General features: G+C 46.0%; 2 protein-coding genes across 2 annotated transcripts; both read right to left on the reverse strand.

The window, feature by feature from the left end:
- Window positions 1-531: 531 nt before the first annotated feature.
- Window positions 532-8,557, reverse strand: LOC140389125 (zinc-binding protein A33-like). Its single transcript, XM_072473281.1, has 5 exons — window positions 8,156-8,557; window positions 7,686-7,781; window positions 6,278-6,511; window positions 5,434-5,456; window positions 532-1,496 (listed from the first exon to the last, which is right to left on the reverse strand). Exons 1-5 carry the CDS (start codon window positions 8,555-8,557, stop codon window positions 848-850), a joined length of 1,404 nt encoding a protein of 467 aa, XP_072329382.1. The 3' UTR covers window positions 532-847.
- Window positions 8,558-14,251: 5,694 nt separating this feature from the next.
- LOC140389126 (zinc-binding protein A33-like) lies at window positions 14,252-24,593 on the reverse strand. The gene is made up of 5 exons (XM_072473282.1): window positions 24,192-24,593; window positions 23,719-23,814; window positions 21,420-21,442; window positions 21,217-21,335; window positions 14,252-15,115 (listed from the first exon to the last, which is right to left on the reverse strand). The coding sequence occupies exons 1-5, from the start codon at window positions 24,591-24,593 to the stop codon at window positions 14,565-14,567; spliced, it is 1,191 nt and encodes a 396-aa protein (XP_072329383.1). The 3' UTR covers window positions 14,252-14,564.

Below are 24,593 nucleotides of genomic sequence, written 5' to 3' on the forward strand. Positions count from 1 at the left end.
GGGTCACAGAATCAGGATAAAGGGTCGTCCATTTAAGACTGAGATGAGGAGAAATTCCTTCCCTCAGAGAGAGTTGTGAATCTTTGGGATTCTCTCTCGCGGTGAGATGTCAGTGAGTATATTCCACACAGAGATCGGTATATTCCTGAGTGCAAAGAGAATGAAGGGATAGGAGGGGAAAGTGGAGTCGGTGTTGATGATCAGACAGGATCTTACTGAATGGTCACATGTCCTACTCCGGAACCTATTCTGATATTCTCATTCCTGATACCACCACCTGGAGGTTCCCTTCCAGTCACTCACCATCCCGACTGGGAAACATATCGGCCGTTCCTTCACTGTCACTGGGTCAAAATCCTGGAACTCCCTCCCTAACAGCACAGTGGGTGTACCTACACCACCTTCTCAAGGGCAATTAGGGATGGGCAACGAGGGCTCAGCCAGCGACATCCACATCCCAGACAGGAGAGAAAACATTCTTTCTGCTCATTCACTGAATCAGTAATCATCACACCAGGTGTCAGGCCCGTCTTCAAATAAAACATTTATTCAAGGGAGGAAACAAAATAAAGATTCACAATGAATTGTTCGAGAGCTGGGCACAGTTACCACAATTCAGGAGATTTTGCTTCATTCTATACCAGCCCAGTGTTTATGGGTCCCATTATATTCAGAGAGGGACAGTGGGATGGGTGGAGAATCTGAGTTAAATTTACAGAATAAACAATACAGAAACACACTCACCCCCTGACAGCACACAGCAGAGAATCAGGACAACATGAGCTGTTCAGACAGTGAATCAGGCTTCTCACTAAAACTCCGACCTCCCAAAACGTGTCCCACTGTGTTACCCAGTGAGCAGTGTGAGTGAGTCAAGGTTATCACCAGACTTATCATTACAAGGATTAAAGATGGGGTAGAGTTTCTCGGTGAATGTGTCAGTGAAGGTGTACAGGTGAGACATGTCCTCAGCATCATAAAATGACACCTGTCCTCCCTCATAATCCAGGTAAATTCCCAACTTCCGGGGTTTCACTTTCTGCTGGGAGATGACATCCGGGATTTTCAATGATTTGCAGTTAGGATACCGGGCGATGACCCAGAATCCATTCTCAGGTGAACGTGTGATGTTTGCTTTCCTGTTGACAGACTCTCTGCAGACACCCACAATCCAGTAAGACTTGTTTCCAAGACCCACCTCCCAGTAGTGTCTCCCTGATGTGAAACTCTGGGAGCTCAAAACATACAAGTGTTTATTAAATCTTCCCAGATGATCAGGGCGATCTTGCTTCTCATTTCCGAACCTCACACTAGTCAGATCCTGGGAAATGATGAGTCGGTTGTTTGCCGTCTCCGGGTCCAGGGTGAGAGATGCTGGAACTGGAAGAGAACATGATTGGGAAGCTGTTACTGTGAGAAAAACAGGAGTGAATGACGAGACGTGTACAGACGGTGATGGGACATCACCACTTTCCTCAGCCCAGGAACTGTGGAAGCTCAGGGACAGGGGACGGGATTCTCTCAGCCCGGGGCCTGGCCGGAGAATCCCCGTGATCGGTGCGAATCGCGCCAAGCCCCCCTGACGCCGGCACGCGATTCTCTGCAGAGCGGCGCTGGCGTGGTTGGCTCGGCATCGGTCGCGAGCCGCTCTCTGCGGCAGGCCCGCCGATTCTCGGGCCGGGAGGGGCCGAGCGGCCGTCGTGGGAACGCCGAGTCCCACCGGCGCCGCCCACACCGGCTCTCAGCCGGCCGGAACGCAGCGTTGAAGGGCGATGGCCTGCGGGGGAGGGGGCCCAGAGTGTGTGAAGACATTTCTTCAGCTCCATTCACTCAGCACAGATCAGCATCAATTCTCTGATAATAAACATCTCTCTCCAGGACAAGACCTTGGTTAAGACAAGTTGACCCTCATCTGCTTCTGACCCAGGACAGAGGCAGGAGGGAAAAAGGGAGGGAGGAACTTAAAATCAATCATGGTCACCAAAGAGAAAGTATCTGGAAAACTATTGGGATGAAAGGCAACTTGTCCCCTGGACCTGATGTCCTGCAACCCAGGATTTTAAAGCAGTGGTTTTGGAGAAAGTGGATGCATTGGTTGTAATCTTTCCAAATTCCCCCCATTCTGGACAAGTCCCAGCGGTTTGGAAATGTTTCAAAAAAGGAGGGAGACAAAGCAGGAAGATTTGGGCCAAATCTGTTATTTGGAAACTCTCGATGCCATTGTGAAGGAGGGAGTCACAAGACATTTAGAAAATCTTCATACAATCTGGCTGAGTCCACACGGTTTTGTTAAATGAAGATTGTTTTTGAGACATTTATCAGAGCTTTCTGAGTATGGGACCAGCAGGGTAGATAAAGGTGAACCAGTAGATGTTGTGTATTTGGATTTCCAAACGACATGTCCTCATGTAAAATATTACTGCACAATATAAGAGTTCATGGTGTTGGATAGAGGATTGGCAAACTACCTGGCATAGCCAATATAAATGGTTCATTTTCAGGTTGGCAAACTGTGACTAGTGGAGTGACACACGGATCAGTGATGGGGACACAATTGTTTCTGATCTATATTAGTGATTGGATGAAGAGACCAAATCTGGAGCCAAATTTACTGATGACAGAAAGTTTGGTTGGGAAGTTGTGAGGAGGATACAAAGCATCTGCGGAGGGATATAGACCGGTTAAGTGAGTGGACAAAGATTTAGCAGATGGAGTATAAAGTGGGAAAATGTGAGGTGGTCCACCTTGGCAGAAAGAATAGAAAATCAGCAAATGATTTGAAATGAAGATGAAATGAAAATGAAATGAAAATCGCTTATTGTCACAAGTAGGCTTCAAATGAAAAGCCCCGAGTCGCCACATTCCTGCGCCTGTTCGGGGAGGCTGTTACGGGAACCGAACCGTGCTGCTGGCATGCCTTGGTCTGCTTACAAAGCCAGCAATTTAGCCCTGTGCTAAACAGTCCCTTCAACAGAAAGAGACGGCAGAATGCTGCAGTACAGAGGGATCTGGGGGACCTTGTACATCAATCACTAAAAGTTAGTGTCCAGGTACAGCAAGGAATGAGGAAGGCGGATGGAATGTTGGCCTTTATTGGAAAAGGGATGGAGTGTAGAGTAGGGAAGACGTGCTGCAACTGTACAGGGGATTGGTGAGACTGCAGCTTGAGTACTGTGTTCAGATCTGATCTCCTTACATCAGGAGGGAGAGAGTCTCATTGGACACAGTTCAGAGAAGATTCACTTTGCTGATTCCTGGGATGAAGGGATTTCCTTATGTGGAAAGGTTGAACAGGTTGGTCTGTACTCACTGGAGTTTAGAAGAATAAAAGGTTATCTTATTGAAGCATAACATTCTGAGGGATTCCTTCGTCAGGGTAGATGCTGGGAGGATGTTTGATCTCTGGGGTAAGCGAGGTGTAGGCGACACAGCATCAAATGAAGGGGCCTCTATTTAAGACAGAGATGTTGCTATTTACAGCACAGAAGGATGCCATTTGGCCCATCATGTCCGTACCAGCTCCCAAAAGAGCGGCCCAGCTAGTCCCATTCTCCAGCCCTGTCTCCGTGGTCCCCTAAATTCGGCACATTCAAATATATATCCAGCTCTCTTTTGAAACCTCCTGTGGAATCCGCCTCCACCACTCTCCCATGTACCACATTCCAATTCCCAACAACTCTCTGAGTAAAGAAGTTTCTCCTCACCTCATTCCTAGCTCTCTTGCTGGCCATCTTGAAATTGTGACTCCTAGTCACTGACTTACCAACCAGTGGAAACAGAGTCTCCTTGTCAAAACTGTTGATAATTTTGAACACCTCAATAAGGTCACTTCTTAATCTTCTCTGCTCTGGAGAACAAGCCCAATTTTCCCCAATATTTCCTTGTATCTAAAATTCCTCACTGCTGGTATCATCCTAGTAAATCTCCTTTGCACTCTCTCAAGGGCTTTAACATCTTTCCTTAAATAATGTGCCCAGAACTGAACACAATACTCGACCAATGATTTGTAGTGGTGTAGCATCACATCTTTGCTTTTATACTCTGTGCCTCTATTTATAAACCCAAGGATCCATTTAGCCTTCTTAACAACTCTTTCAACTTGCCAGGCGCCCTTCAGAGAATTATGCACTTGAATCCTGAGGTCCCTCTGCTCCTGTACTCCCCTCAAAGTTGTACCATTGAGCCTATATTGTCTCCCCATGATTCTTCTACTAAAATGCATTACCTCACATTTCCCTGCATTGAAATTCATCTGCCAGGTATCTACCCATTGGCCAACTTGTCAATGTCCCTCTGAAGTCGCCCAGCGTCATCGTCACAATTCGGTATTCTCCCGAGCTTAGTGTCATCTACAAATTTAGAGATTTTACCCTCAACACGCAACTCTAAATCATTTATATCAATCGTAAAAAGCAAGTGTCCCAACACTGAGCCCTGGGGAACACCACTTGCAACTCGTCTCCAGTCTGAGAAATGGCCATCTATACCTACCCTCTGTCTCCTATCTTTTAGCCAATTTCCAATCCATGCAGCCCAGGACCCTTCAATCCCAAACATTTTTAACCTGCTAACCAACCTGCCATGTGGCACTGTATCAAATGCTTTCTCAAAGTACAAATATACAACATCCACAGCACTACCCTCATCCACTACCTGTGTCACCTTGTCAAATAACTCAATTACATTTGGCAGACATGGCCTGCCCTTGACAAAGCCATGAGGACTGGCTAATATTAATTAATTTTTCTCGAAGTGCATATTTTTCTCATCTCATATTATCGCCTCTATCAGTTTTCCCACTGCTGATGTCAAACTGACAGGTCTGTACTTTCCTGGGTTAACCTTTGCCCCTTTCTGAAACAACGGCATCACATTCGCAATCCTCCAGGACTATTCCTGTGTTAGATGAGGAATTCCATCTCGGAGAGGGTTATTAGTCTTTGGAATTCTCTACCACAGAGACCAGCAGAGGCTGGGTCATTGATTCATGACCGAGTTCGATAGATTGTTGATCAACAAGGGGGTTAAGGGTCATCTGGGGCAGGCAGGAAAGTGGGGTAAAGGCCACAATTCGATCAGACATGATCTTATCAAAAATCAGAGCAGGTTCACTGGGCTGGACCACTCCTGTTCTTAGTCCTTCTGATCTTATGATCATTTCATCAGTGTGTCAAACCTCATTAATCACTTGGATAACAGCAGGGAGACGGTAATATACAGAGAATGATACCTGGAGAAATCGCTGCTCTCATTTCCCTCCACACTTTGATGTATTTGACTGGTTCACCAGCGATATCCACAGGTAACTGAGTGGAGACAGTTCCAGGCTTGTGAAACACCATCTGACTCCTGTAAAAACAGGTCTGGAAATCAGTGTGTGTTAGAGAGACAGCAGTGATCACATCACAAAACTGTTTCTTTAAACCTGCTTACCTCATCAACAGGTCCTGAATATCCTGAGGGGAAAGAAACAGAATAGATATGATCGAGTCAGATTAAAGAGTTCTTGTTGATGTAAATCCCGAGTAGAAATCTACATTTTCACCCCTCTCGCCTCCTCATTATTCTCGATCAGTCTGCAATCTTTGACACGGTCGATCACACCATCCTCCTCCACTGCCTCTCCACTGTTGTCCAGCTGGGTGTTCTGCCCGCACCAGTTCCCACTCTTTTCTCTCTAACCGTAGCCCCCATCACCCCTGTGGTCGGTGAACTACATTGGCTCCCGGTTCAACATCGTATTGACGTTGAAAGTTCTCATCCTTGTTTTCAAATTCCTCCCTGGCCTCACTCCTCCCTATCTCTGTAATCTCCTCCAGCTCCACAACCCTCCGAGACATCCTCTAATTTGTGTCTCTTGTCCATCCCCGATATTAATCCCAACACGATTGCTGGCTGAGACTTCATTTGAATCCAGCGTTCGCAGGATCAGGAACAGCAAAACCCACAACTCAATAAAGATCTAACAACTCCACTTTAACAATGCATCTTAACCCTGTCCTCAGTAGACCTCCATGGGCAGCAGTGTAAACGTCTCCAGTTCCCAGCCCAGCTCTCTCTGAGTCCAATCATCAATCAGTGCCGTGGTTACACTGAGTATCGGAATCACACTGAGATTCTCTCACCTCATTTCCCATTGGACCGTTACTGACAGCAGAAAGAAACAATCATCCAACCAATCAGACTGAGGCCTTGCCCAATCCCAGAGGTTAAAGGTCAGAGTGCCCGCCCTCAGTCTCTGGAATGTTTCACTGGACAAGACAAAGAGATTTTGTACCTTGAGGAACTCTGGGGCCTCTTGTACCGCCAGCCACGATTTTAGATCTCTTATTGCTCCTTCAAGAGAAGACAATTCATCCATGGTTTTGGTTAAATTGCTCTCCATTTCCTCGAACACTTTATTGCTTTTTCTCTCCACCTCTGCTTTCAGCAGCACCTCCTTCTCAACCAGGAACTTGTGCATCTTTTCAAATTCACTGTTGATTTCATTTCTCAGTCTGTCAACTTCAGCCTGGAACAGATTGAATACAGAACAGAATAAGCAACGTTTATAATCCCAGTTTCCCGGTCTCTGTCCACTGGGATAGAGGAAAACAATTTGCATACAGTATGACTAACAAATAATAACAGCTCACTGACGGCTCAATAATTTGATGGAATATTGGGTCTGTGGGAGTGAGTTACAAATAAACATTATAAAGAGATTCCAATGGTTAATCCTAAATAAGAATCATCAAGGTGTGAATTACAGACTGGAATTTAATCGAGGGGTTCAGATGGTTTATATATAGAATAATGGATACCTGGGAGTGAGTTACAGACTGGAATCTAATCGAGGGGTTCAGATGGTTTATATATAGAATAATGGGTACCTGGGTGTGAGTTACAGACTGGAATCTAATCGAGGGGTTCAGATGGTTTAGAAAAGAATAATGGATACCTGGGAGTGAATTACAGACTGGAATCTAATCGAGGGGTTCAGATGGTTGCTATATAGAATAATGGATACCTGGGAGTGACTTACGGAATGGAATCTAATCGAGGGGTTCAGATGGTTTATACATAGAATAATGGATACCTGGGAGTGAGTTACAGATTGGAATCTAATCGAGGGGTTCAGATGGTTGATATATAGAATAATGGAAACCTGGGAGTGACTTACGGAATGGAATCTAATCGAGGGGTTCAGATGGTTTATATCTTGATAAAGGATGCCGGGGAGTGAGTTACAGTCTGGAATCTAATCGAGGGGTTCAGATGGTTTATATATAGAATAATGGATACCTGGGAGTGAGTTACAGACTGGAATCTAATCAAGGGGTTCAGTTGGTTTATATATAGAATAATGGATGCCAGGGAGTGAGTTGCAGACTGGAATCTAATCGAGGGGTTCAGATGGTTTATATATAGAATAATGGATACCTGGGAGTGAGTTACAGACAAGATTTATTTAATCAATTGATGTGATTGATTAGGAGAGAAAATAACACATTTTCACATTGTCATAATAATCTGCAATTTGCAGACGCTCCCTTATATTGCAGTTCGGGGAGCAGCCCACAGTGTACTTTGGAGCAGCAGCATTTTATTCAGTAAAACTCTCTCTCTGACTGTGTGAGAGGCTCACTCACTCTCAATAACAAACACAGGGAAGTTTACACAAAGCCTAAAGGACACTCTCCTACCTTCATGTGTAAAATCCCATCCTCTCGTTCTCTTTTACTGTGGAGACTGAGGTCCATTTGCTTCTGCAGAGTTTCCAATGATGTTTCTAACTTGTTCTGAGACAGAAAGGACACAAAGGGGTTTGGCAAAGGAAACAATCATTGTCACATTCTGGAGGAGTTTGCTGTTTTAAATAGAGTGAGACTAGTGAGGTAGAGAAGGAGATATTCTCAGGATTGACACTCAATAAACAAAGTAGAAGCTGTGGGTTAATTCTGTTTGTTACAATTATCCTCCTCCAGGTTAATTCCCCTCCTCAATCAATCCTTTCCTCGTTCCAACCCTCTCTTTACATTCCTCTCCCCTTCCCTACCCCTTTCTCTCCTGCCCTCTCTTCCCCTTCCCACATTCGACAAACACTCTCTCTCTCTATTACTTACACCCTGTCCCTCTTCCCCATCTACCTGTGTCAGTAGCAGTGATCCAGTACCTTGTATATCTGGGCTGCCTCCTTTATTGGGATCACACTGTGCGTCTTATGAGCTCTGGACATCCCACACACCAGACAGATCGTTTTGTGTTCATCTTCACAGAAGAGTTTCAGCTTCTCTTCGTGTTCCTGACAGTAAAACTCCTCCTGTGGCTGTGTCACCTTCACCTTCTGCCCCCTGAACCTCTCCACGATGTTATTCAGGGTGAGAGCGGGCCTGACGTTCCTCTGGATGAAGACCTGTCGACACTGGGGGCAGGAAACATCGCCCGGGACCTCCTGCCAACTCTGAGAGATGCAGGAGCTCCAGAAATGATGTCCACATTCCAGAGACACCGGCTGGGTGAATATCTCCAGACAGATGGGACAGGTTAGTTCCTGTGTGAGATCTGGAGACGCCATCCCAGTGCTCAGAGTCTCTCTCTCCTTCCCTGTTCCAGCTCTGTCACTTTCAATTCCTGTTCAGGGCTGCACTTCCTGGATTTCACTTCACGTGATCAGTGACACACTCAGTGTCAGGAACTTTGGAATTAAATCAAACTGACCCCTTTATTGTGTCTGGAGCCCCTCCCTCATCCCTGAGCCCCTCCTTATTCTCTCTCCACCCTGTCTCCAGCTGACCCTCATTCTTACAAAAAACATCTTTTTGAAAATGTCCACCCCCATCTCCAACCTCCCCCTTGTTCCCCAAATTCCTGGAGAGTCTCTTTCTCTCTCCCAAATCCGGGCCCATCTTTCCCCCCTCAATCCTGCCTGAACCTCTCCGATCAGCTTCTGGACAGGAAGATGGAAAGTTGGTGCCGAGTTTGTGTAACTGGAGTGAAGAGGAACAACGCTGTGTTGGAGCTGCTCATTTCTCAGATGCTGCACATTCTCTGCCTGTGGGGGGAAGCGTCTCGAACAACAGATTCAGTCTCAATGTTGTTGTCTGATTCACGCTGCTGTCGAGTCCCTTTGGATGTTTCACTGCATTGAAGGCGCTATATAAATGTAATTTGTTGTTGCCTCTGACTGAATCAAAGTGTTTGTGCTGGAAACTGTCCTGAGGGGGGTCTTCAGTCCCAGTCAGAGACCCTGACACACACCCTCACACACACAGACACACACGCAAATACACACACAGACCCAGACACACATAGACACACACAGACAGGCACACACATATACACACACTCTCAGAGAGACACACACACTCAGATAGACAGACAGACACCCACAGAGACACACTCACACACACAGACACACCCTACCTGGGCAGAGCTTCCATTTACTGGAGGGTGATGAAGGGACAGGCTCCGTCAGTCACTAGATCACATTTACACATCTGGAACTGGGACATCGACTGCACAATAACATCTTTAAATTCCTGTTCACCTCCTGCTCCATCCGCTTGTTAATCTTCTGTTAGTTTGAACAAATCGTGAAGCTGATTCTGCTATTGCCTCACAAGACTTGTTACTGAGACAGTGATGCTCATGAAAAGGATATTCGACTGGGGTGGCAGCACTCAATGGGAGACAGTGAATCAGCCTCTTGTTGAACATTCTGGACAATATCCCTTTCCATTGGCCCCCACTGGGAGTCACTGTGAGTACATCGAGCCCGGATTTAAAATATTGCTTCACCTGAAACAAGGGCCTCGTCTCCATCCCCAAACCCAGTCAGAGTGAGTCCAGCCCTGAACTGGTGGGCAAGGACACACTCCCTCTATTTGAACCGCGTCCCCTGCCCTGTTCTCAGTGAACGGCAGTGACCTCCTCATTCTAATCACTCTCTGGGTAAAGATGTTTCTCCTGAATTCCCTATTGGATTTCTCAGTGACTCCCATATCTGAGGGGATTCTGATCCCCAAACGGTGGGGACGTTCGGTGGCCACGTTTGAGGAATAGTCCGTCGCGCGGTGGGGAAATGTGTAAAATGGAAACATTTGTCCAGATTGTAACATTGTGTGCTGGGGAGAATGTTCCCCAGGTTGCTGATGTTTTTGTATTATTTAATTTATTTGGAATAAAATACATTAAAAAAACTTTTTCTACTTCATGGATACAAAAATCCTTCTGACTCCCAATATTTATAAGTCTCTCATCTTTTAAAGATATCCTGAGATCCTCGTATCAAAGTGATAATTTTACAGAACATGTTGGGTATTGAGCCCCTCCAGCCTGTTCCACCATTCAGTCAGCTCATAGCTGATCTGTATCTGACCAACATTTACTCACCTTGGTTTTGTAACCTTTGTGTGAAGAAGCGTTTCCTGAAATCCCCCCTTGATCTCTCTCATCCTGACCCACACTTTCCCCATGTTGGCTGGAAGGGCTTGACATGGAGCAGCGCCGCCATCTGCTGGCAGTACTGTGACTGTCCACTTGCACTGTCAGCTGCCTTTCAGTTGGAGACCGGATTGAGTGAGGCCATAAATATAATAATAATAATCTTTATTATTGTCACAAGTCGGCTTACATTAACACTGCAATGAAGTGACTGTGAAAAGCCCCTTATCGCCACATTCCGGCACCTGTTCGGGTACACAGAGGGAGAATTCAGAATATCCAAATTAACTAACAGCACATCTTTCGGGACTTGTGGGAAGAAACCGGAGCACCCGGAGGAAACCCACACCGACACAGGGAGAACGTGCCAGACAGTGCCCCAAGCAGGGAATCGCACCTGGGACCCTGGAGCTGTGTAGCAACAGTGCTAACCACTGTGCTACAGTGCTGCCCACTATTCTCTATACAAACCATCTGAACCCCTCGATTAGATTCTAGTCTGTAACTCACTCCCTGGTATCCATTATTCTATATATAAACCATCTGAACTCCTTGATTAGATTCCAGTCTGTAACTCACTCCCAGGTATCCATTATTCATTATATAAACCATCTGAACCCCTCGATTAGATTCCAGTCTGTAACTCACTCCCAGGTATCCATTATTCTATATATAAATCATCTGAACCCCTCGATTAGATTCCAGTCTGTAACTCACTCCCAGGTATCCATTATTCTATATATAAACCATCTGAACCCCTCGATTAGATTCCAGTCTGTAACTCACTCCCAGGTATCCATTATTCTATATATAAACCATCTGAACCCTTCGATTGGATTCCAGTCTGTAACTCACTCCCGGGTATCCATTATTCTATATATAAACCATCTGAACCCCTCGATTAGATTCCAGTCTGTATCTCACTCCCAGGTATCCATTATTCATTATATAAACCATCTGAACCCCTCGATTAGATTCCAGTCTGTAACTCACTCCCAGGTATCCATTATTCTATATATAAATCATCTGAACCCCTCGATTAGATTCCAGTCTGTAACTCACTCCCAGGTATCCATTATTCTATATATAAACCATCTGAACCCCTCGATTAGATTCCAGTCTGTAACTCACTCCCAGGTATCCATTATTCTATATATAAACCATCTGAACCCTTCGATTGGATTCCAGTCTGTAACTCACTCCCGGGTATCCATTATTCTATATATAAACCATCTGAACCCCTCGATTGGATTCCAGTCTGTAACTCATTGTATCCCATCCCACCTTTAACTGTATCAAACTCAGTCTCGCACAAGAGGTCAAATTCACCCCGCCCAGCGCCTCACTCTCCACCGTATCTCTCCCCCAACTCCTCCTCCCATTTCTCCTGAATCCTCATCACGTGCATTCCCCCTGCTTCCCCAGCCACCCGGAGATGTCCCCAATCCTACCCTCCTCCTCCATGTCCGGAAGCATCAGCCGTTCCAATGGGACATACTTCGGCAGCCTGGAGAACCCTTTACACACCATCCGTGCAAAGTCACTCACTTGTAGATACCTAAAATCACTCCCCTCGGGAGCTCTCCCATCTCCCGCAGCTCTTCCAGACTGGCAAACCTCTCCTCCAAATATAAATCCCTGGCCCTCATCAACCCCACCTCTCTCCACCTCCTGTACATGCCATCCGTCTCCCCCGGTTTGAATCCATGGTTCACACACAACAATGTTAGCATCGACATCCCCTCCGTCCGAAACTGTCTCCTCAGCTGGTTCCACACCCTAACCGTGGACTGTACAACCGGGCTCTCCATATATCTCCTCGGTAACAACGGTAGTGCCACCGTTACCATGGCCCTGAATCTGGGCCCCCGACAGGACTCCTCCTCCACCCTAACCCATTCTGGCCTCTCTCCCTCCCACTATCACCTCACTTTCTCCACATTCACCACCCAATAATAGTGCAGTAAGAATTTTTACAACACCAGGTTAAAGTCCAACAGGTTTGTTTCGATGTCACTAATTTTCGGAGCGCTGCTCCTTCCTCAGATGAATGAAGAAGTATGTTCCAGAAACATATATATAGACAGATTCAAAGATGCCAGACAATGCTTGGAATGCGAGCATTAGCAGGTGATTAAATCTTTACAGATCCAGAGATGGGGTAACCCCAGGTTAAAGAGGTGTGAATTGTGTCAAGCCAGGACTGTTGGTAGGATTTTGCAGGCCAGATGGTGGGGGATGAATGTAATGCGACATGAATCCCAGCTCCCGGTTGAGGACGCACTCATGTGTGCGGAACTTGGCTATAAGCTTCTGCTCAGCGATTCTGCGTTGTTGTGCGTCCTGAAGGCCGCCTTGGAGAACGCTTACCCGGAGATCAGAGGCTGAATGCCCTTGACTGCTGAAGTGTTCCCCGACTGGAAGGGAACATTCCTGCCTGGTGATTGTTGCACGATGTCCGTTCATTCGTTGTCGCAGCGTCTGCATGGTCTCGCCAATGTACCACGCTTTGGGACATCCTTTCCTGCAGCGTATGAGGTAATAGTGCAGCAGGTTCGGTAACGCCAAGTCCCCTTTCTCTCCCTGCCTCTGTATCAGGGCCCACTTCCCCCTTGGCACCTTCCCCACCCAAATAAACTCCAAAATTACGTTGACCAAATTCCGGAGGAAGGCCTTCGGAATAATAATCGGGAGCATCTGAAATACAAATAAAAACCTTGGCAAGACATTCATCTTAACCACTTGGACCCCTCCCGCCAGCATCAGGTGCTGTGTATCCCACCTCCTAAAGTCCTCCTTTATCTACTCCACCAACTTTGTTAAGTTCCACTTATGCAGTGTCGCCCACTCCCCTGTCACCTGGACCCCCAGATACCTAAACCTATCCCTACCTCCCCTAAATGGCAACCCCCCTAAATTAGCTGAAACAGAGAAAGTTAGCAAGCAGATACAGTGAACTATTAGGAAGGTAAATGGTATCTTAGCCTTTACTACAACGGGGCTGAAGTATAAGACTATAAGTCTTGCTGCAAAGTAACAGGGATTGAGTGTGGTCACAGCTGGAGGATTTTGGACAGTTTTAGTCTCCGTACCTGAGGAAACATGTACTTACCTTAGAGGGAGCAATGAAGGTTCTCGGAATTGATACTTGGGATGAAAGGGTTTTCTGATATGAGGAAGGATTGAGTTGGATCGATCTATATTCTTTGAGGTTTAAAAGAATAATGGGTGATCTTATTGAAACATATACAATTCTCTAAGGGTAGATGCTGACACTGGTCTAGAACGAGGGGGTCACAGAATCAGGATAAAGGGTCGTCCATTTAAGACTGAGATGAGGAGAAATTCCTTCCCTCAGAGAGAGTTGTGAATCTTTGGGATTCTCTCCCTCGGCGAGATGTCAGTGAGTATATTCCACACAGAGATCGGTATATTCATGAGTGCAAAGAGAATGAAGGGATAGGAGGGGAAAGTGGAGTCGATGTTGATGTTCAGACAGGATCTTACTGAATGGTCACATGTCCTACTCCGGAACCTATTCTGATATTCTCATTCCTGATACCACCACCTGGAGGTTCCCTTCCAGTCACTCACCATCCCGACTGGGAAACATATCGGCCGTTCCTTCACTGTCACTGGGTCAGAATCCTGGAACTCCCTCCCTAACAGCACTGTGGGTGTACCTACACCACCTTCTCAAGGGCAATTAGGGATGGGCAACGAGGGCTCAGCCAGCGACATCCACATCCCAGACAGGAGAGAAAACATTCTTTCTGCTCATTCACTGAATCAATAATCATCACACCAGGTGTCTGTCCCGTCTTCAAATAAAATATTTATTCAAGGGAGGAAACAAAATAAAGGTTCAGAATGACTTGTTCGAGAGCTGGGCACAGTTACCACAATTCAGGAGATTTTGCTTCATTCTATCCCAGTCCAGTGTTTATAGGTCCCATTAGATTCAGAGAGGGACAGTGGGATGGGTGGAGAATCTGAGTTAAATTTACAGAATAAACAATACAGGAAACACACTCACCCCCTGACAGCACACAGCAGAGAATCAGGACAACATGAGCTGTTCAGACAGTGAATCAGGCTTCTCACTAAAACTCCGACCTCCCAAAACGTGTCCCACTGTGTTACCCAGTGAGCAGGGTCAGTGGGTCAGAGTTATCACGACAGGGATTGAAGGCGGGGTAGAGTTTCTCGGTGAATGTGTCAGTGAAGGTGTACAGGTGAGACATGTCCTCAGCATCGTAAAATGACACCTGTCCACCCTCATAATCCAGGTAAATTCCCAACTTCCGGGGTTTCACTTTCAGCTGGGAGATGACATCTGGGATTTTCAATGATTTGCAGTCTGCCAACCGGGCGATGACCCAGAATCCATTCTCAGGTGAATGTGTGATGTTTGCTTTCCTGTTGACAGACTCTCTGCAGACACCCACAACCCAGTAAGGCTTGTGTCCAAGACCCACCTCCCAGTAGTGTCTCCCTGATGTGAAACTCTGGGAGCTCAACACATACATATATGTACTAAATCTTTCCGGATTATAAAATCGACTTTGCTGTTCATTTCCGAACTTCACAATAGTCAGATCCTGGGAAATGATGAGCTGGTTGTTTGCTGTCACCGGGTCCAGGGTGAGAGATGCTGGAACTGGAAGAAAACATGATTGGGAAGCTGTTACTGTGAGAAAAACAGGAGTGAATGACAAGACGTGTACAGACGGGGATGGGACATCACCACTTTCCTCAGCCCAGGAACTGTGGAAGCTCAGGGACAGAGTGTCTGAAGAAATTTCTCCCCCTTCCCTCAGCTCCATTCACTCGGCTCAGATCAGCATCAATTCACTGAGAATAAAGATCTCTCTCCAATACAAGACCTCGGTTAATACAAGTTGTGGGAACTCGGTCACCGCTCTGAGTCCAGCCTGTTGTGAACTTTTGTGGACAGTGTTGACGCATTTTTCAACGTGTGAATGGGATTGAAGCATTAACTCTCTCACATTCCTGTACACATCAGTCAAGGGGGAGTCCAGATGTTCATTTATTTTCAACGCAGAACCAGAAACGGAAATTCGAGCTCATCCAAATTCTGTGCCCACCGTCTAACTTCCACCAAGACCCAGACATCCATCACCAACCACACGTGCCCCCCCTCACCTTTCTCACTCCCCCGAGCGCACTCTCACTGACCCTCATCGGCTTCTGACACAGGGATGTCTCAAAATTAAATGTCTACACGGCCTCCCCACACTCTGTACGTCTGTCACCTCCTCCAGCCCTACAACCCCCTCCGAGATCTCAGTCAGGACAAGGGGGTGACTCTCCTCCTCCAGCCCTACAACCCCTCCGAGATCTCAGTCAGGACAAGGGGGTGAGCTCTCCTCCTCCTCTTCAAACTCCTGCCACGGAATCATTGACCCCCAGCTGAGAAGGGGTAAAGTCTCACCTGAAAGAGGCTCCTCCAACACTGCAGCACTTCCTCAGTACCGCGCTGGGATTGTCAGTCTGCACTTTCATAGATTATCATAGAATTTACAGTGCAGAAGGAGGTCATTCGGCCCATCGAGTCTGCACCGGCTCTTGGAAAGAGCACCCTACCCAAGGTCAACACCTCCACCCTGTCCCCATAACCCAGTAACCCCACCCAACACTAAGGGCAATTTTGGACACTAAGGGCAATTTATCATGCCCAATCCACCTAACCGGCACATCTTTGGACTGTGGGAGGAAACCGGAGCACTCGGAGGAAACCCACGCACACACGGGGAGGATGTGCAGACTCCACACAGACAGTGACCCAAGCCGGAATCGAACCTGGGACCCTGGAGCTGTGAAGCAATTGTGCTAACCACCGTGCTGCCCCAATATATATTTCTGCTCCAGATTCTGGCATGGGACAGAAATCTACAGCTTTCTGACTCAGTGATGGGATAACACGAACAACATTCCCACTGGGAATTCCATTCACACTCGGAAGGAGTGATCCCAGTGGAAAATTCACATCTAAATGACGGAGAAGTTACTTCAGTTATCTCAATGCACGGTTTTGTTCTTTAATCTCCTCGTATGTTCCCTGTCTCCATGGCAACATGGCCCTAACAGACAGAAACCTAGAAAATGTCCAGAATAACGAGGACAGTAGCAACATGGATATGGAATGGGGTGAATGACAGTTGTTGGTTGTTCAGACTGGACATAGATATACATTAGTGTTCACAGGGGTCAGTGTTCACACCCTGACTCTTCCTGTGTAACTTAATGACCTAAACCTTAATGTACAGAACATCAGTTCACAATTAGCGGGTGACAGAACAAGTTGAGAGAGCGATTAATAAGAATGCAGCATCTTAGGCTTTATTAACGCAGAATAGAGTGACAAAATTATATCTGTACAAAACACTGGTTAATCCTCAACTCTGTTCTGGGCAACACACTTGAGGGAGGATGTGAGGGCATTAGAGAGAGTGCAGGGAACATTCACCACAATGATTCCTGGGAGGAGGAACTTCAGTTACGGACACACATTAGTGAAGCTGAGGTGGTTCCACTGAGAGAAGAGAACCAGAGGACACAGAATTTAAGCAGATCAACAAAAAGTAGCCCTTTTAGCGTGAGGGAAAACCTTTTCACACAGCGAGTGTTTCGGGTCAGGAATGTACTGTGATGGAATCAGATTGAATCACAGCTTTCATATGGAATTGAATCATTAACTGAAGAGGAACAATCAACGTCAGGATCAGGCAGAGTCAACGTGGAGTTATGAAGGGAAAATCATGCTTGACAAATCTACTGGAATTCTTTGAAGATGTAACCAGTACAGTTGACAAGGGGGAGGCAGTCGATGTGGTACATTTGGACTTTCAGAAGGCGTTTGACAAAGTCCCGTATAAGAGTTTATTGTGCAAAATTAAAGCGCATGGGATTGGGGGAAATCTATTGACGTGGATAGAAAACTGGTTGGCAGTGAGGAAACAAAGAGTGGGGATTAATGGGTCCTTTTCAAATTGGCAGGCAGTAACTCCTGGGGTACCACAGGGATCGGTGCTGGGATCGCAGCTATTCACAATATATATGAATGATTTAGATGAGGGAACAAAATGTAACATCTCAAAGTTTCAAGACAATATCAAGTTGGGTGGGAGGGTGAACATAACATAAGAACTAGGAGCAGGAGTAGGCCACCTGGCCCTTCGAGCCTGCTCCGTTATTCAATGAGATCATGGCTGATCTTTTGTGGACTCAGCTCCAATTTTCCACCCAAACACCATAACCCTTTATTCTTCAAACTGTGAACTGTGACGACGATTCAGGGATGCTACAGCAAGATCTGGACAGGTTGGGCGAGTGGGCAAATCAATGGCAGATGCAGTGTAATTTGGATATGTCTGATGTTATTCACTTTGGAAGCAAAAACAGGAATGCAGATTACTCCCTGAATGCTTGTAAATTGGGAGAGGGGAGTGTGCAGAAGGACCTGGATGTCCTTGTGCACCAGTCGCTGAAGGTAAGCATGCAGGTGCAGCAGGCGGTAAGCATTGCGAGAGATTTCGAGTACAGAAGCAGGGATGTGTTGCTGCAATTGTACAGGGCCTTGGTGAGGCCACACCTGGGTATTGTGTGCAGTTTTGGTCTTCTTTGAGGTAGGATGTTCTGGTCTCGAGGGAGTGTAACAAAGGTTTACCAGACTGATTTCAGGGATGGCGGGACTGTCATATGAGGAGGGATTGACAAGGTTGGGATTGTTTTCGCTGGAGTTCAGAAGAATGAGGGGGGATCTCACAGAGACTTAAAAAATTCAATCAGGACTAGACAGGGTAGATGCAGGGAAGATGTTACCAATGATGGGTGTGTCCAGAACCAGGGGCCACAGTCTGAAGATTCAGGATAAATCATTTCGGACAGAGATAAGGAGACAATTCTTCACCCAGAGTGGTGAGCCTGTGGAATTCATTACCACAGGAAGTAATTGATGCTAAAACATTGAATATATTCAAGAGGCGGCTGGATATAGCACTTGAGGATAATGGGTTCAAAGGCGATGGGGAGAAAGCAGGATTAGGCTATTGAGTTGGATGATCAGCCATGATCGTGATGAATGGCGGAGCAGGCTCGAAGGGCCAAAAGGCCTCCTCCTGCTCCTATCTTCTATGTATCTATGTATCTATATAATCTGCAGAGTTACAGAGAAAAGGTGAAGGAATGGCCCTGGGGAGTTGATCTTGCAACGAGCTAGCAGGAACACAATGGGCCGATTGGTTTCCTCCTGTTTTGTAAACATTCTGGGATTCACAGAAAGAGACCATTCCAGACCAACCTGATTCGGCTGCAAATGAATTCTCCAGCCCAATCCCGGTTTCCAGTTCCTGCTCCGTAACCCTGTCGGTTACGGCACCTGGAGTGTTGATCTGATTACTTTATAAATGTGACGAGGGTTTCTGCCTCAATCTTCCTTTCCCAGATCCAGACCACACCCTGAGTGAAAATAATCCCCTTTCACCCTCCTCCCTCTTACCCTGTATCTACTCTCTATGATCATGGACACCGAGACAATGGAACTCGGGGCTTTTCCAATCAGGACATTCTTAATTTTATACACATCAATTAAATCTCCCCTCAGCCTTCTCTGATCCAATGAAAACAATCCCAATCCATCCAATCATAACGCAGAACTCAAGTTTTCTGACCCATCCAACACCATCATAAATCTCCTCGGTAACCTCTCCAGCACACTGACCAGAAAGATACAAAGTACTCTAGTTGTAGACTAACTAGTGTTTAATAAAGTTCCTACATTACCTCTCTGCTCTTATTTTCTATTCCGAGGTCAGTAGAGGAAAATATCCGTTGTGTTATCTTCACAACTTTATCCATCTGTCCTGAATTTGTGGACATAAATTCAAAGCTCCCTCTGTTCCTCCACAACTCTCACTATCTTACCACTTACTGTCTATTCCCTTGCCAGATCTTCCCCCTCCCAATACGTTAACCTCACACTTCTCTGATCCAAATTCCATTTACGACAAGACAAAATCCTGAGGAAGAGACAGAAGGTGAAGTCTGCCTAAGTTGGGAGTTCCTGTCCTTGGTCACAGAAGGGGACAGAATGTAGTCATGGTGATTGGTATACGGAGTGAGGGGAAGTGTATCAGTGTTTTTTTGTATTTTTTATTGAGGGGCAATTTAGCGTAGCCAATCCACCTACCCTGCACATATTTTGGGTTGTGGGGGCGAAACCCACGCAAACACGGGGAGAATGTAAAAACTCCACACGGACAGTGACCGAGAGCCGGGATCGAACCTGGGACCTCGGCGCCGTCAGGCAGCAATGCTAACCACTGTGCCATCGTGTTGCCCGAGTGTATCAGTGTTGACAACGGGGCATGTGGGGACCAATCGGCGCTCTGTGGTCAGGTCTGGAAATGTCCCTTAGAAATGACAGAATATTGTTAAATAAATGTTTTCTTATAACCTGGGGAAAGAAAAATACCCAACAATATACAGAGAATAACACTTGGGGTCACCCAGTGTTGGGGAAAAGCAGGAGGGAAAAGGGAGGGATAAACATAAAACAATCATGATCACCAGAGAAAAAGTATCTGGAAAACTAATGGGATTTAAGGCAACTTGTCCCCTGGACCTGATGTCCTGCATCCCAGGATTTTAAAGGCGGGGCTGGAGAGAAAGTGGATGCATTGGTTGTAATCTTTGCAAATTCCCGAGATTACTGATCAATGATGGGGATACAACTATTTATGATCAATATTCCTGATTGGATGAAGAAACCGAATGTACTGGAGCTAAATTGTCTGATGCCACAAAGTTAGGTCTTGAAGTTGTGAGGAGGATACAATGGTTCTGCGGAGGGATATAGACCGGTTGAGTGAGTGGACAAAGATTTAGCAGAGGGAGTATAAAGTGGGAAAATGTGAGGTTGTCCACCTTGGAAGGAAGAATAGAAAAAGCAGCAAATTATTTCAATAGAGATGGCAGAATGCTGCAGTACAGAGGGATCTGGGGGACCTTGACCATGAATCACTAAATGTTAGTGTCCAGGTACAGCAAGGAATGAGGAAAACAAATGGAATGTTGGCCTTTATTGGAAAAGGGATGGAGTGTAGAGTAGGGAAGATGTGCTGCAACTGTACAGGGGATTGGTGAGACTGCAGCTTGAGTACTGTGTTCAGTTCTGATCTCCTTACATCAGGAGGGAGAGACTCTCATTGGAGTTCAGAGAAGGTTCACTGGGCTGATTCCTGGTGAAGGGATTGTTTTATGAGGAAAGGTTGAACAGGTTGGTCTGTACTCACTGGAGTTTAGAAGAATAAGAGGTTATCTTATTGAAACATAACATTCTGAGGGGATTCCTTCGTCAGGGTAGATGCTGGGAGGATGTTTGATCTCTGGGGTAAGCGAGGGGTTGGTGACACAGCATCAAATGAAGGGGCCTCTACTTAAGACAGAGATGAGGAGGAATTCCTTCTGGGAGAGGGTTATTAGTCTTTGGAATTCTCTACCACAGAGACCAGCAGAGGCTGGGTCATTGATTCATGACCGAGTTCGATAGATTGTTGATCAACAAGGGGGTTAAGGGTCATCTGGGACAGGCAGGAAAGTGGAGTAAAGGCCACAATTCGATCAGACATGATCTTATCAAAAGTCAGAGCAGGTTCACTGGGCTGGACCGCTCCTGTTCTTATTCCTTCTGATCATTTCATCAGTGCGTCAAACCTCATTAATCACGTGGATAACAGCAGGGAGACGGTAATATACAGAGAATGATACCTGGAGAAATCGCTGCTCTCATTTCCCTCCACACTTTGATGTATTTGACTGGTTCACCAGCGATATCCGCAGGTAACTGAGTGGAGACAGTTCCAGGCTTGTGAAACTCCATCTGACTCCTGCAAAAACAGGTCTGGAAATCAGTGTGTGTTAGAGAGACAGCAGTGATCACATCACAAAACTGTTTCTTTAAACCTGCTTACCTCATCAACAGGTCCTGAATATCCTGAGGGGAAAGAAACAGAATAGATATGATCGAGTCAGATTAAAGACTTCTTGTTGCTGTAAATCCCGAGTAGAAATTATGAAGAGGGACAGAATCGAGACAAGGAATCAGATAGAAAATAACTTTTACTTTTTCCTTTCATTCCCTCTCTGAGCTCATCTTGGTCATCAGACCCACCTCCTGTCCCCTCCATCCTCTTCCCAAAAACTACTGATCCCCCAACCTCCCCTCCTGGTCCCCATGTTAGCGGGATTGTCTCTCCTTTAAATCTACATCTTCACCCCTCTCGCCTCCTCATTATTCTCGATCAGTCTGCAACCTTTGACACGGTCGATCACACCATCCTCCTCCACCGCCTCTCCACTGTTGTCCAGCTGGGTGTTCTGCCCGCACCAGTTCCCACTCTTATCTCTCTAACCGTAGCCCCCATCACCCCTGTGGTTGGTGAACTACATTGGCTCCCGGTTCAACAACGTATTGATGTTGAAAATTCTCATCCTTGTTTTCAAATTCCTCCCTGGCCTCACTCCTCCCTATCTCTGTAATCTCCTCCAGCTCCACAACCCTCCGAGACATCCTCTAATTTGTGTCTCTTGTCCATCCCCGATATTAATCCCAGCTGGCTGAGGCTTCATTTGAATCCAGCGTTCGCAGGATCAGGAACAGCAAAACCCACAACTCAATAAAGATCTACCGACTCCACTTTAACAACGCATCTTAACCCCGTCCTCAGTAGAACTCCATGGGCAGCAGTGTAAACGTCTCCAGTTCCCAGCCCAGCTCTCTCTGAGTCCAATCATCAATCAGTGCCGTGGTTACACTGAGTATCGGAATCACACTGAGATTCTCTCACCTCATTTCCCATTGGACCCTTACTGACAGCAGAAAGAAACAATCACCCAACCAATCAGACTGAGGCCTTGCCCAATCCCAGAGGTTAAAGGTCAGAGTGCCCGCCCTCAGTCTCTGGAATGTTTCACTGGACAAGACAAAGAGATTTTGTACCTTGAGGAACTTTGGGGCCTCTTGTACCTCCAGCCTCGATTTTAGATCTCTTATTGCTCCTTCAAGAGAAGACATTTCAGCCATGGTTTTGGTTAAGTTCTGCTCCATTTCCTCTATTATTTTATTGCTTTTTCTCTCCAACTCTGCTTTCAGCAGCTCCTCCTTCTCAACCAGGAACTTGTGCATCTTTTCAAATTCACTGTTGATTTCATTTCTCAGTCTGTCAACTTCAGCCTGGAACAGATTGAATACAGAACGGAATAAACAACGTTTATAATCCCAGTTTCCCGGTCTCTGTCCACTGGGATATAGGAAAACAATTTGCATCCAGTACGACTAACAAATAATAACAGCTCACTGCCGGCTCAATACTTTGATGGAATATTGGGTATGTGGGAGTGAGTTACAAACAAACATTATAAAGTGATTCCAACGGTTAATCCTGAATAAGAACAATCAAGGTGTGAATTACAGACTGGAATTTAATCGAGGTGTTCAGATGGTTTATATATGGAATAATGCACACCTGGGAGTGAGTTACAGACTGGAATCTAATCGAGGGGTTTAGATGATTTATATATAGAATAATGGATACCTGGGAGTGAGATATAGACTGGAATCTAATCGAGGGGTTCAGATGGTTCATATATAGAATAATGGATACCTGGGAGTGAGTTACAGACTGGAATCGAATCGAGGGGTTTAGATGGTTTATATATAGAATAATGGATAGTTGGGAGCGAGTTACTGACTGGAATCTAATCGAGGGGTTCAGATGGTTCATATATAGAATAATGGATACCTGGGAGCGAGTTACTGACTGGAATCGAATCGAGGGGTTCAGATGGTTTATATATAGAATAATGGATACCTCGGAGTGAGTTCAGACTGGAATCTAATCGAGGGGTTCAGATGGTTTATATATCGAATAATGGATACCTGGGGGTGAGTTACAGACTGGAATCTAATAGAGGGGTTCAAAGGCTTTATATATAGAATAATGGATACACAGGAGTGAGTTACAGCCAAGATTTATTTAATGAATTGTTGTGATTGATTTGAGAGAGAAAATAAGAGATTTTCACATTGTCATAATAATCTGCAATTTGCAGACACTCCCTTATATTGCACTTCAGGGACCAGCCCGTAGTGGCTATGGAGCAGCAGCATTTTATTCAGTAAAACTCTCTCTCTGACTGTGTGAGAGGCTCACTCACTCTCAATAACAAACACAGGGAAGTTTACACAAAGCCTAAAGGACACTCTCCTACCTTCATGTGTAAAATCCCATCCTCGCGTTCCCTTTTACTTTGGAGACTGAGGTCCATTTGCTTCTGCAGAGTTTCCAATGATGTTTCTAACTTGTTCTGAGACAGAAAGGACACAAAGGGGTTTGTCAAAGGAAACAATCATTGTCACATTCTGGAGGAGTTTGCTGTTTTAAATAGAGTGAGACTAGTGAGGTAGAGAAGGAGATATTCTCAGGATTGACACTCAACAAACAAAGTAGAAGCTGTGGGTTAATTCTGTTTGTTACAATTATCCTCCTCCAGGTTAATTCCCCTCCTCAATCAATCCTTTCCTCGTTCCAACACTCTCCTCTTTACATTCCTCTCCCCTTCCCTACCCCTTTCTCTCCTGCCCTCTCTTCCCCTCCACACATTCTACAAACACTCTCTCTCTCTATTACTTACACACTGTCCCTCTTCCCCATCTACCTGTGTCAGTAGCAGTGATCCAGTACCTTGTATATCTGGGCTGCCTCCTTTATTGGGATCACACTGTGCGTCTTATGAGCTCTGGACATCCCACACACCACACAGATCGCTTTGTGTTCATCTTCACAGAAGAGTTTCAGCTTCTCCTCGTGTTCCTGACAGTAAAACACCTCCTGTGGCTGTGTCACCTTCACCTTCTGCTCTCTGAACTTCTCCACGATGTTAATCAGGGTCAGAGCAGGCCTGATGTTGCTCTGGATGAAGACCTGTCGACACTGGGGGCAGGAAAAATCTCCCGGGACCTTCTGCCAACTCTGAGAGATGCAGGAGCTGCAGAAATGATGTCCACATTCCAGAGACACCGGCTGGGTGAATATCTCCAGACAGATGGGACAGGTTAGTTCCTGTGTGAGATCTGGAGATGCCAT

Source organism: Scyliorhinus torazame, chromosome 14, assembly GCF_047496885.1.
Source record: "Scyliorhinus torazame isolate Kashiwa2021f chromosome 14, sScyTor2.1, whole genome shotgun sequence".
Lineage (NCBI taxonomy): Eukaryota > Metazoa > Chordata > Chondrichthyes > Carcharhiniformes > Scyliorhinidae > Scyliorhinus > Scyliorhinus torazame.

Coding starts and splice junctions, on each gene's coding strand:
- LOC140389125 (XM_072473281.1), bottom strand. CDS start 8,557: ATGGCGTCTCCAGATCTCACACAGGAACTAACCTGTCCCATCTGTCTG. Junction 7,782..8,155: donor AGGCAGCCCAGATATACAAG/GTACTGGATCAC, acceptor TTTCTGTCTCAG/AACAAGTTAGAAACATCATT. Junction 5,457..6,277: donor AGGCCCCAGAGTTCCTCAAG/GTACAAAATCTC, acceptor CTTTCCCCTCAG/GATATTCAGGACCTGTTGAT.
- LOC140389126 (XM_072473282.1), bottom strand. CDS start 24,593: ATGGCATCTCCAGATCTCACACAGGAACTAACCTGTCCCATCTGTCTG. Junction 21,443..23,718: donor ATGGGATTTTACACATGAAG/GTAGGAGAGTGT, acceptor CTTTCCCCTCAG/GATATTCAGGACCTGTTGAT. Junction 21,336..21,419: donor ATTCAGGACCTGTTGATGAG/GTAAGCAGGTTT, acceptor CTGTTTTTGCAG/GAGTCAGATGGAGTTTCACA.